This window comes from Zootoca vivipara, chromosome 1 (genome assembly GCF_965207765.1).
Source record: "Zootoca vivipara chromosome 1, rZooViv2.hap1.1, whole genome shotgun sequence".
Lineage (NCBI taxonomy): Eukaryota > Metazoa > Chordata > Lepidosauria > Squamata > Lacertidae > Zootoca > Zootoca vivipara.
In genome coordinates this window covers 47,753,504-47,766,712 of record NC_142582.1, presented here as the reverse complement: position 1 = coordinate 47,766,712, position 13,209 = coordinate 47,753,504, and the positions used below count along the sequence as shown (strand labels likewise).

General features: G+C 42.8%; 1 protein-coding gene across 1 annotated transcript in view; it reads left to right on the top strand.

Annotated features, from left to right (window-relative positions):
* The first annotated feature begins 3,279 nt into the window (after positions 1 to 3,279).
* Positions 3,280 to 13,209, top strand: part of MAP3K2 (mitogen-activated protein kinase kinase kinase 2) — a 31,588-nt gene continuing 21,658 nt past the window's right edge. The window contains exons 1-3 of the mRNA XM_035128290.3: positions 3,280 to 3,727; positions 12,410 to 12,480; positions 12,801 to 12,919. Of these exons, the coding sequence (XP_034984181.1) occupies positions 12,477 to 12,480; positions 12,801 to 12,919 (123 nt within the window). The 5' untranslated portion in view covers positions 3,280 to 3,727; positions 12,410 to 12,476. The remainder of the gene's footprint in view (positions 3,728 to 12,409; positions 12,481 to 12,800; positions 12,920 to 13,209) is intronic.

Below are 13,209 nucleotides of genomic sequence, written 5' to 3'. Positions count from 1 at the left end.
TTAGCTGCTTTTAATGAATTGCATTTTATATATTTATTTTGCCAAATAAAAAAGAAAATTGGCAAAATGTTATCCTGCCAGAGTGTAATACTTTGAAGGGGTAGTTTCAAAGCCAAGTTACTGCACATCTTTAAATGTTTAGTATCTTTGGCTGGTTCTTGGGAGTCTTCATTTTCCTCTAGGGTGATGTGGAACCATCAATAGTAGTGTAGTAGCAAAAAAATGAATGGAATCCTTGTCTTCCCTGATAACAGTGCATCTTTTTTTCACAATTGACTGCTGTTGTGACAATTAGGAAGTTTGCATCACCCTTTGCAAACACTGTTAAACAGCGGATATCTATCAGTTTTGTATTTATGAACTGTCTTGTTAGTAAGGAAATACTCATTTATTTGAACATCCATGCCGCTTTTGAAGTTCACCTGTACACCAATGATGCCTTTTGATCAATTCAGATGTGTACTATCCTTCACTGATAGACCAGATTTATAACCATAAAGTACACAGCTAGTAGGTTACTGCATTTCTGGAAAATGTAATTAACAGATTGCCTTGGTGTAGAGCAGCTGCATTTAATTCAATCTTTGACGAGAACAAACATCAGCAACCTGTTAAGGAACCCTTCAGTGACTCACTCTTCTGTTACTTCCCTACCTACTATGGCCCACAGTGCTTCAGGAAGGATTGGTTTGTTTGTCTTTCTTAAGCAGTCCAGAGAAGCTCCAAAAAGTGATAATGGGACCATTCATAATTGAAGACACGTGAGAGATCTTCACTTATGCTCTTTGCTGATAAAGCCAGATGCTGGAAAACAAGATGTCTATGGGCTTACAAACTACCTTCACTACATTTTTTGCTTTGCTCTCTTGAATGTATATTGTGAACCACTTTTCTTACTATGGACTTCAGAATGTGTTGCCCACCATTGACATCTTGACCCTAATGTCACTTTATTTCCTGTTTCATAGTGATGGAGAGTATCTTGGAGGTAATCATAGTTAAAACATTTTTTATTTATTTATATTTTTCCATCCTGGAGTAGATGTTGTTCTTATGTTTGACACTGTGGTTCTGTTTAACTTCCAAACGGCATTGTTCATTTCTGTGCAATGGGCCGGAAATCAACAGTGAACAAAACACTTCCATAAAAACAAACAATACAGGGAAACACCATTCGTTATGTTTCCTTCAGATGGGTTTATGCAAAGAAAACGTTTAAGAGAAAGGTGTACATATATATACAAAGTATAATATAGTATACAGTATATAGACACAGTATACATTACACAGTATTTGTTGTTTAGTCGTTTAGTCGCGTCCGACTCTTCGTGACCCCATGGACCATAGCACGCCAGGCACTCCTGTCTTGCACTGCCTCCCGCAGTTTCGTCAAACTCATGTTCGTAGCTTCAAGAACACTGTCCAACCATCTCGTCCTCTGTCGTCCCCTTCTCCTAGTTCCCTCAATCTTTCCCAACATCAGGGTCTTTTCCAAGGATTCTTCTCTTCTCGTGAGGTGGCCAAAGTATTGGAGCCTCAGCTTCACGATCTGTCCTTCCAATGAGCACTCAGGGCTGATTTCCTTCAGAATGGATAGGTTTGATCTTCTTGCAGTCCATGGGACTCTCAAGAGTCTCCTCCAGCACCATAATTCAAAACACAGTACAGGTATAAGGCTTACTAGAACTACAGCAGGTTCCCAGAATGGAAAAGGCTGTGTTTCCAATTCCATCTAGCCAGACTATTACATTTCGCCTATTTATAGGCAACTTAATATTCAGAATTTCTGCACCTTGCCCATAAACGTGTTTAAAAAATAATTATACAGAAAACAAGAATGATAAAAAATTGGCTCCCGAATAAGCCAACTTAGGCCATGCGAGTTCTGTTGGCTTGTTGACCAGAGGAGGCTGCATGGCGACATGCGTCGTCAGCACAGCATCCCTACACGCACGCGCTCTCCCCAGGCTGCGAGCGGCTGTCGGTGGGGATCGAACCTGCGATCCGAGGGCGGGAAAGAGGCAGGCAGTCACTGCCCCAAAGAGACCCACAAGGCGGTAGGGGAAACTGCGCATGCGTCTTATGATATTCGCTATTAGCGTCACGGCCACTGTGTGGCGAGCGTCGCTCGCGAGGTACGGAGAGCTCTGGCTTGTGCAACATAGAGTTAAGAATTATAGAGAAGCTTATCATTAACGAGACGGAGAATTTCAGGGTTCGCACAAGGGAATGTCAGTGGGGTCGGAAACGAGCGCTACCCATAGAAATCAGTGGAGAAACAGGATTTTGTAGGGGGTGAAGCTGAGGTGAGAAGCAGAGCTGAATTTCCACTCAAGGCTGCCTAATGCAAAACACCCTTCAGCTCAATCTTATTCATTTGCCTCATCAAATCAACCTGTCAGGCCAGCTCCAATATGCAGTCGTATGCAAAAGCACTATGTTTTTAAAACTCTAATTACTAAAATAAATATATTTAACAATATATACAAGAAATCGGGACATGATCAAGGAAGAGTATGAAGTTCTGCTGACTTTTTCTACCTTGTTTGAGGAGAGCTCTATGTTAAAATTGTGGATTTCTCCATTGTTTTTTTCTAGAGGGAGAAAACATTTACAATTAACCCGGAAATTTCTTCCCAGTAAAATCCAGTTTTACAAATATACGATCCAGATCAGTTTTACAATGGAAATGCCAGTTAACTTCTTTGAATCCTGCAACTTGCAGACTTGAGTTCCAATACAAGAACTTCTGCTTTTATATAGGAGTGCGTTTATCCTCAGCTGGTAGTTCTATAGCACAAAGCGATGGATTTTTTAAAAAATTTTTTAAAACCATTTTAGAATTCCCAAGACCTCCAGAGTGAGCTCTGCGCTCAGAGGAGATCATAGATGCCGGGTTTCCTTTTTATCCCCCCCACCCCGACTGGCAATTGGACGCTGTGGGCAGTGGCGGGGGGTGTTCTCAGACGTCACCGAAACTACAACTCCCATCATCCCTAATTATTGGCTATGTCGTCATGGTGGAGCTGCTGGGAGTTGTGGTCCTACGACTTCAATGGGTTACAAAAGCTATCCTTTCGGGGGACTCTTTCTCCGAACGCGCTTCTTAAGGACACCCGCGAGCCCCTTTCCAAATAAAATCTCCGTAGGGCAACGCGGCTCTTTCCCTCCTTCGTGCCACTTATTTATTTATTTATTTAGGCGCGACGTGCGTCGTGACGTTGAGACGTTCCGTCTTGTGTGTGTACGGGAGTCACGGGCTCCTGCGTGGGGGGAGGCGGAGCCAAAGGAGATCTTGAGGAGGAAAAAGAACAGGGGTTGCTTGTGAGGGGTGGGGGAAAGGTCTGCTGGAATAGGAGAGGGGCAACGGGTGGGGTGGTGGGGCTCCCTGCGCGCTTTTTTCCCCTCCCCCTCCGGTCCCCGGGTAGCGCAGGGGTGAGTGAGGGGGGCCGCTGCCTCATTGGCCACTTCCACCTTCCCCCCCTGGCTCTTTTTGTGGGTCTGTCCCCCTCCCCCCGCATCGACGTGCTGCTTGCCCCCCTGCGGAGGGGGTGTTGCTGGGCCTGCTGTCCCCCCTGACACCCGGTGAGGGGTGAGAGTGGGTTTGGCCTCAGCTGAAAGCCAAGATCCTGGACCCCTCCGGTGTTCGAGGCCTGGAGCTGCCGGCTTCTGGGGGGGAGGGAACCCTCCGCCTCCCCCCCCCCACTTCCTCGTCTCTGCCCCACAGGTAGGTGGTGTGTGTGCGCACGCGTTCATGTCGCCTGCTCTGGTGTCTGACGAGATGGGGAAAGGAGCCTCCTGCTCTTGGTGTAGGAGGACCCCCCCCACACACACACACTTTGGAGCTCCTAGCCATGCATGTAACCTATATTTATAATATATATTAGCTTTATTTCTAGTGGGTCATTCTTCACTTTTCCTGGTTGTGGTTGTAATTGGGAAAAGCAAAGTACCGAAAGTATTAGCGGATTCGGGGTTTGGGAGGACCCTTGAGTTGTCATTGAGGAAGAAAGGGGAGGAGTAAATTGTGATTTCTTTCTATGCCATCCTGCGTTTATATGTGTGTGTGTCTACCTACTCAAATGTATCAAGAGTGTGGCTGGGATTTTGGCCTGTGCATGTGTGTCTTTGGAAAGGAGGTGAGGTTTGTGAGTTCTCTAGACCATAAGTCTTGGCATAAGCATACTTATTTGGGAATAAGTCACACTGTGTGTACAATTACCTGAGAATGGAAAAAGCTTTTTATATACAGTAGTGTCTTTTTGCCCTGCTACCACACGTGCACACAAAGACACATCGAGCAGAGGAATCTGGTTTCAACTGCAGAGATGAGGTAGAGAGAGAGAGAGGAAATAAGCAAGAATCCACAAGATACTTGCAAAAGAGCATCAGGTAATAAGTAGGCCACAGTTTAACACAGTGGTTCAAAGAACAGGATGTCAACACAGATTAGGGTTGATGTTAGAATGAGATATTGATTTTCAGGAAGTATAAAATGGGGTTTTAATCCTGATTTGGGATTTTATGTAGGAATTGGTGCAGTTTTGGTGGCCATGTTGGCTAGTGACAAATTTCAGTGTGTAGTTATGGAGTGTAGTTAGAGGTTATGCTCAAGTTGAGTGACTTCTACTGACAAGGCATATTGGGTGAATGTGCTGTTTTTTATGTGTTGTAGCTTGTAATTTGTGCTACCCTATTAATTTCATTTTACTTGAGTTCTTGATGTGAATTCATGAGAATTGCCTATCAGGTATTTTCAAGAGGGAAAGTGAACAAAGGGCTCCTTTTGCCGTGAGTTGTGAAGTGTGGAAATACATGTAAGGAATTTATCTAGCTTCCGTTCTTACTTTGCAAACAAATTCTTCAAGGTTTGCCACAACATTGTTGGTTGGAAGATCAAAGCTGAGAGATGCTGACCACAACTTAGTGATATTTATATTTCATGCTTATTTTCTGTTGAATGGCTAGAAAGGAAGTTCCATTTTTGGAATAATGAATTTCTATAGAATACTGTATCTGTGCTCTCTCCACTCACAAATCCCCCTGGAATTCCCCCACATTAACCCTTTAGAGCTTTTCATTCCCACTCTATGCAACTGTTAAGCTCATTTTTCATTTTCCCAACCTCATTTCAGAAGCCACCTCTCCTATTCTGTAGCCTTGCTTTGAATGCCTGTTTTCACCTTCATCCCCATATCCATGCTTCCCTCTCTCCTTTTGTGCAACTCCTGCACACAGTCCATCCCCATAGTAACCTCCTGTATCTTCCTCCTCCCATACATTGCATCCACTAACCATCCTTTTCACCTTCCATCCAGTTATGATGCAGCCACCATCCCCTCCTGGGAGAGCCTTTTATTCCTCTGCTTTCATCTTGATCCTAACCCCTATGCCTCCTACACCCTCCTTCTTTGAAACTTCCTCTGCCGCCATTTTCAACTTCACTCCTTTTTCTTACCTCCTCCTTCCTATTTTTTTCTAACTTTGCCTTGCACACAGACAGACCACTCACCAATTCCATGCCTTCGCCTCTCTCCTATTCTGTAGCCTCTTTTGCACACATACCCCATGCTGATATGCTACTATATGTTTAAGAGAGGAATAGAATTTTAAGAGCAAGTATGCTAGTTAGCTTGTGTTGATGGATGTTGTACATATATGGGTGTTTGCTTCTTAATAAAATGTATCTTCTAAATTACTACATTAAATCTGTAACTTCATGGGACCAGAAATACATGGGACCAGACAACACATGAGAACAGAAATGCATTCTGTGAAGGTACCATTGAATAATTGAGGGCTCCACATTTTTATCTCTTTCACATGAGGGAGACCTGAGGGAGATGCTTAAAACAACCAATTTTTCCCTTTCAGTTTTCTCCCATTCTTCCTGTACTCAAACGATGGCAGAGGTTTCAGTAAAGCGGGGGTGAAGGGACACTGAGACAAAAAATGTGGTTTTAAACAGTGGCAGAGATTTGAGTAAAGCAGGGGTGTAAGAACACTGAGGGTTGTTGTTGTTGTTGTCTAAATCAATTTTAACAAGGAGAAATACAAGAGGTGGGTACAACACATAAGCTAACACCAAAAAGCTAACACAACAGAGCCTTCCCCAACTCCTTTCTCACTCTACTTTCTCTATTTTCAACTGCCACTCCCCCCTTCAGTGCTGCAAATTTGTAACTGTCAGTTGTATATTTTAACTTAGGAACAAAATTCTGTTTCATGATCATAACAAGCTGAAAGATATTGATGTCAGGGCAGAAGCATATAGGATAAACAACTTAGCAATGTTTTTTTGGGGAGGAAAAATAGTATTTTGATTCTTGCAGTTCTTTGCTGTGTTAACATTACAATATTAAAACATTGCAAAAAGGGTTGTCATTCAGACTATTTTCAGCCCAAGTAAATGCTGATGCAGACTTCCTCTAGAAACTGTAAAATTGTGAAATGATTTAATTATCACCTTGGTAGAAAATGACACCTATAAAATAACTCACAGAACACATTTAACTTAATGCCAAAAAGCAAAGAAGTGGTTAGCAATGTAGCTGTAAAGTTTTTTGATGTAAAAAAAGAGGTCTGTATAGCCAGAACCATTAAACCATTTATTAACTGAACATTATTGCTCCCACCCTCTTGTACTCTGCATAACTTGCTACATTGGTTGGTATGTGAACTGAGCTATGTTCAGGGTATTGTAATTGACAGATAAAGCCTTGAACTACGGGTACTTAGGGCCAGGTTACCTGAAAGAGCTGTTTGATCTCTTAGCTCATCAACCTGAAACCCTATTGGTAGTACTGGATCCTAAAGATTATTTTAGGGCAGGGGTGGAGAATCTGCAGTCCATGGACCTATTCTGGACCACCAAGCCTTTTAATCTGGCCTTTGAGGGATGAATTGGAAGGGGGCATTTTGTATGCTTGCCCTTGCCATTTGGAAGGCCCTTCCCTGTGCAATCTATCAGTTACCGGTATCTGCTTGAAGGCACACCTTGTCCAGGCCTTTCCTGTCCCCTAAGGCTGGACTCTGTCTCTTTGTATCTCTGTTTCCTGTATGTTTATGATGGTGTTCTTGTGTTTTATTGTTTGTTTTTATTGATTTTATGCTGTCTTTTATTGTATATGTGTACTCTGCTTAGAATTTTTCTAACATTAAGCAGTCTATAATATTTCCCCCCCCAAATAAGATAAATATTATGGGGCACTTTTTTCCTTACCTGTACCAAGAACAACTCTCAGTGATAATCTCCATACAGCCTTGCCAGCTAAATAGTGTTGGTATTATGAAATTCTTGGCTTGCGAAGAGAGTAATACTTAAAATAAAATAAACAGTTTCAACTTAATGTGTGCAGTGCTGAAGACTACCCAAATACATGAAAGTTTCTGCTTATCTTCAGTCTTAATTGTTTAGGCAGTAGGCGGGTTTCAAAAGTGTTAGGAACAGAGGAATTTTGTAATTCAACACACATGTTCTTTCTGACCTTAAAATATCCAGATGTTTCTGTTGTTCATTTCAGCCCATCTTTTTTTTAGTTTTCAACATTTGTTTTTTGCAAGAGCAACCTGCAACACAATTTTGTAGTGGGGTGCTTCAGTACAGCATGGCTACTCCATTCTCCCCCTGTTGTTGTTGTTGTTTAGTCGTTTAGTCGTGTCCGACTCTTCGTGACCCCATGGACCATAGCACGCCAGGCACTCCTGTCTTGCACTGCCTCCCGCAGTTTGGTCAAACTCCTGTTCGTAGCTTCGAGAACACCGTCCAACCATCTCATCCTCTGTCGTCCCCTTCTCCTAGTGCCCTCTATCTTTCCCTACATCAGGGTCTTTTCCAGGGAGTCTTCTCTTCTCATGAGGTGGCCAAAGTATTGGAGCCTCAGCTTCACGATCTGTCCTTCCAGTGAGCACGCAGGGCTGATTTCCTTCAGAATAGATAGGTTTGATCTTCTTGCAGTCCATGGGACTCTCAAGAGTCTCCTCCAGCACCATAATTCAAAAGCATCAATTCTTCGGCGATCAGCCTTCTTTATGGTCCTACCCACCCCAATATGCAGTGCCAGTATTCCATGGCTACTGAGCATAATCAGCCCCCGTTGGGCTGTTCTGGAGATTAATTTCCTACTGATGGTTTCCCCTCTAAATTTTTGTTTTTAATTTATGAAAACCTTGGGGTTCTTTCAAGCCTGGTGAAACTTCCTCCTCTGCATGGATATTCTGAAGGGCTGTCACTTAGCTAATTTTGATTGCTATTAGTCTGTACAAATGCAGTGTGGACTGTTTCTGTTCAGTGTTCCAGCCACTCTATCCCATTCTCCTCTCTGCCTCCTGCAGGTCCCCCATCTAACAGTCAGTATTCTGAGGAGAGGTGGCAGACACACCCTTGTGCTAAATCCCAGATACATTAGAATCTTGGATTTCTGTGAACAGCTCTCACTTCTGTCCCTGGGGACACTTTAAAGCAGTGTTTCTCAACCTTTTTTGGGCCACGGCACACTTGTTCCGTGAAAAAAATCACGAGGCACACCACCATTAAAAAAGTTTTAAAAATTAACTCTGTGCCGCCCTATATTATAATTATGACTGTAAGAAACACTTGCCAAATATTGCTTTCCGGCGGGTCAGCGCTGCCGAGTTCTTAAAAGATCCGGGTTTCTGATCCACCCCACCCGACCCCGCCGTCCCGTATCTTACCCTGTGCATGTTCTCGGACTTGTGAGAGGACGATTTGGTCTTCATGCCTCCGTGAATTAGCAACAAACTACCTTTTGAATGATGGAGATTGAATATTTTAAAAGTAGCTACTTGAAGTCTGCTCGATTTTCCAAAAAAGAGACACACGTGCAGCACTATTAGCTGCTGGGGGCTGCCATCTTGGCTAAAGGATTCTGGGATGATCCTGTCACGTGAGGCATGGGGAAAATGGAAATAATGAAAGCTGATTGGTCTGTGGAAACTAGAAGGGGCGAAGAAATAGGATGCCCAGGGAGGTGGAGTTTGCAGCTGCAAAATCGCCCTTCTCGTCGCCGCACGTCGCGGCACACCAGCCAGCGTCTCGCGGCACACTAGTGTGCCGCGGAACAGTGGTTGAGAAACGCTGCTTTAAAGTACGGGTAGTTTATGTGCGAATGGGTAGTTTATGTGTGAACGAGGAAGTAACCTGTCAAGACAGTGAAATGGCCTTGTCTATCCATTTTATATCTGTGTCTTTCTCTGGCCATTGTATTCCCCCTCCTACATGGTTTATAGTTGTTGTTGTTTTTTATGACAGTCAGTCAGCATTTTGTGCCCAGTGGATAGGTTTCAGAATTACCTGATTTGGTTTTCCAAATGGGAAACCACCAGTAGGAAATTAAGCTCCAAAATTGTGTTGCAGGTTGCTCTTGCAAGAAACAAATGGTTTCCCACCTAAATAGATAGATAGTACTTCTGCAATCTTCAAGGTTAGCTGGTTTCTTCTTGTGCAAGGATAGTGGTGTTTCAGCTAAAAAATAAATTTTGTGAGTACAAAATACTTATAGTTGATATGATGGGGAGAGAGATGGAGGTGGACAGAAAAATACATATGGAAACCTGCTGAAAGAGTCAAATGCGGAGGTACTGTTCCTGTACATGCATGTAGCAGCTTCTTTGAATTGTGGCTTTAGTTGGTTCAGATAGGAATACATATATAAAACCAGACTTTCATTTGCATTACTGTACAATCATCTATAACAGAAAGCTGTTGATATTCTGCATTGGTGTTTGGAGGCAGTAATAGGCAGTATAAGGGCTAATAAATTGAAACTTAATCTAGACAAGACAAAGGGGTTGTGAAATAGGGGTTCAGCCTGTTCCAAATGAGTCGGTACTCTCCTTGAAGAATCATGTTTACAGTTTGGGTGGGTTGTGTGCTTCTGAACTCTGTTTTGTGCCTGGTGCTCAAAGAGCAGTTGTAGCCAGGAGTGCCTTTGTCCTGCTTAGCTGATGTGATAACTGTCCATTTCTAAAAATGTCAGATCTGGTAATGGTGACCATGTAGACATAGTTGCATCCAGATTGGATTATTGAAGCATGCTCTCCATGGGGCTACCTTTCCAAAGTTTTTGAAACTAGTTGGTCAAGAATGCTGGCTTATGGGATGATGTTACAGCTGTTGTGCCAGGCTGCACTGACTATTGATTTGTTTCAGAGTATAAATCAAAAGTGTTGGTCCCTTAAGACCAGGATACTGTGGACAGCCCCCTCCGGTATCTTCCTGCCCTCACGTTAAGATATTACCGAGATGCTCTTCTCTATGTCCCAACTGTAAGAACAGAAGGAACGCCTGCCAGATCAGGCCAAAGGCCAATCTAGTTCAAGCCCCTTGTCACAGTGAGCTGCCTTTGAGAAACCCACAAACAGGACCCAAACACAAGAGCACTCTCCCCTTCTGTGGTTTCTGGCCACTGGTATTCCATAGCATATTGCTTCTGACCATAGAGGTAAAGCATAGCCATTATGGCTAATGGCCACTTATCTTCCATGAATTTGTACAATCCTCTTCTAAAGCCACCCAAGTTGGTGCCCAGTATGATGCAGGCTTGATTGCTAGGGTCTAGATCAGGGGTCCCCAGACTTACCGAGCGGCGGGCCGGTGCCCGCCGCGCCGACCGCGCGGTGGGCCGGACGGCAGGGGAGTGCGCGCGCAGCGGGCCGGAGGGCGGGGGAGTGCGCGCCCGTGCGCATGCGCACACGCACACGGGCGGGAAAAAAATCGCCGAAAATCGCTTGTGCGCATGCGTATGGGCCTCCCCCAACCCGGAAGTGCACCAGAAATGACCTCTTCCGGGTCGGGAGAGGCCCGTACGCATGCGCACAAAGGATTTTCGGCGATTTTTTTGCCGATTTTTTAGATTGCCGCTGCGCCGCGCGCTGCGAGAGCGGGCGGCGGCAGCGGGCGGCGGGGGTCGTCGCGGGCCGGATTGGAAGGCCGATTGGGCCGCATCCGGCCCGGGGGCCGTAGTTTGGGGACCCCTGGTCTAGATAAATGTCCTTCTCTGCAGCTACACCTAAATTTTTTAACACTTGGATGATTCCCCCCCCCCTTTTTTTACAGTGTTTCTGTATATGGCAAAAACCTTTTTGTTTAGGCAGGCATTCTTTTTTCATTTGGTTAGATTAGTATTGATCTCTATTTTAGCTGCTGCAATTTAGCTCTGTTTTAATTATATTGTGTTAATGTTTTTAAAAGAATTGTATTTCATTCTTGGTTTTAATTGTTAGCTGTTCTGAATGGTGCATAGGCGCCACTAGGGTGGGAAATTAATATATTTTATTGTATTTGTAAAATGTATCTGTTTTTCACTACTAGTAGGCCCAAAGTGTGTACAATGTCAATAAAACAACAAGATTCATATTAATATATCAATAAGGCACACCAACATAAACAAAATCAGCATATGCATGTAACAGTGTAGCAACCTACAATTATGTTAACTGCATACTTCCTGATTTAAGTTTGACAAATAAGCAAATCCAGAGGATACCTGTCCTCCATAGCGTTTCATTTTATTGTTGAGTCAATTTTATCTTGGGTAAATCTTAACTTGGTCTTCTAATGTTGGTGGACACTGAATTTTCAACAAATCCTGTGAATTATCTATGTCAGGCATTGATGGCATGTGATGGACTGTCAGTACTGATTAGTTTCCTTAAATTTAATTTTTCTGCTGGTTCTGATTTTAATTTTTATGGGTGCATGCTTTTAGTATTATATGGATTTGCTTATTTTTCCTATCGTTTTAAACTTCATTTTTTAATATTTATATGTCACCTCAGGTTGTTTTGAGAAAGGTGACTAAAATGTAATATATATAATCATTATGACAACACAGTTATAAGTGGGCTTCAGCTTTGTACTTACCTTCTCTAAAGGAGAGTGGCATTTACTTCACAAATATATTTCATCTTTATTAAAGTTTACCACCTCTGTTGGCCCCCCACCTTGTGATCCATACAGTCATATCTGTCCAGACAGGTTTCTTTTATTATTTTAGTATATGATTTAAGAGCAAGAAGAGGTTAAAACAACAACAGCTTTATTGTGTCGGTAGAGCCTACATAATGCTTCTCTGCTGCATGGTAATTTGGAGGTCTGTGAAAGGGACTGTGGTTTGCAGAGCTATAATAATCCAGCAAAAGCTACAACATTTCATTGTTGGCCATTCACGTACAGTAGTCAAGTAATTCCTACAGTAGTCTTCACCCATACTGCTTTATGAAGAAGCTGATGGGAAAGGATGTGGCTGACCTGTAGCTAATTTCCGGTGGCTTCTTATATTTAACATTTGGGACATGGCAATCTTCTTTTTTATGCCTGTAATCATAGTCCTTTCTGAACTGTTTATTCTCTTCATTGCTGTAATTTATGTGTTTGTTTTTCATATAGGCAATAGAAGGGTTCTAATGGGAGAACCATTCTTCTGAAGTAAAGGTTTTGCTGGCTGGCTGCAGCTATGGGTAAGTTCTGGAGTTCAACTCAATTTAGCTCAAGCACATCAGTCTTTTGTTCATAACGCAAACTATCATTGAAAACTGGAATTTTTTGCAAGTGTATATTAAGATTTGGAAATCTATGTTAACAACATAAGTTAAAATATGAAGTAGTTCTTGAGACATTAGACAGTCTGAAGATATATGAGTTAATAAAATGTACTGTATAATCAGAACAATCTTCAGGTCCTACTTATTTTATTGGAGGTATTAAAAATAGCAAACCTTGTTTTCAAAGGCATTTTATGAATAGTGGGTACAGATATTTTTTTCCCCTCCCTAAACAGATGAGCAGCAAGCTTTGAAGTCAATCATGCAGGATTTGGCAGTCCTTCATAAGGCAAGTCGCCCTCCATTGCCTCTACAAGAAACAGGGAAGGCAAAATCATCTTCACCGAAAAAACAGGTAATCCTGTAATGTGTTTGTCTTACAATGAAGAATGTGTTTCTGCATTTGATGTGAGTGATTTCCACTTGCTGGGAATGTTCCACCTTGTGGTGTACATATTTTTGAAATTATGAGGTAAATGAAAGGGATATAGTGTTGCAGAACAGATCTTAAACAGATGTGTCCTGTGTACTAGAGCAATGCATATCCTGAATTCCCACTTCCCAATAGCTTTTCTTCCATTGCCAAAGAATGTTGCTTCAAGTGTGTGAGAATATTTGTTGGCTGTCTGCAACCCAGGGAGGAAT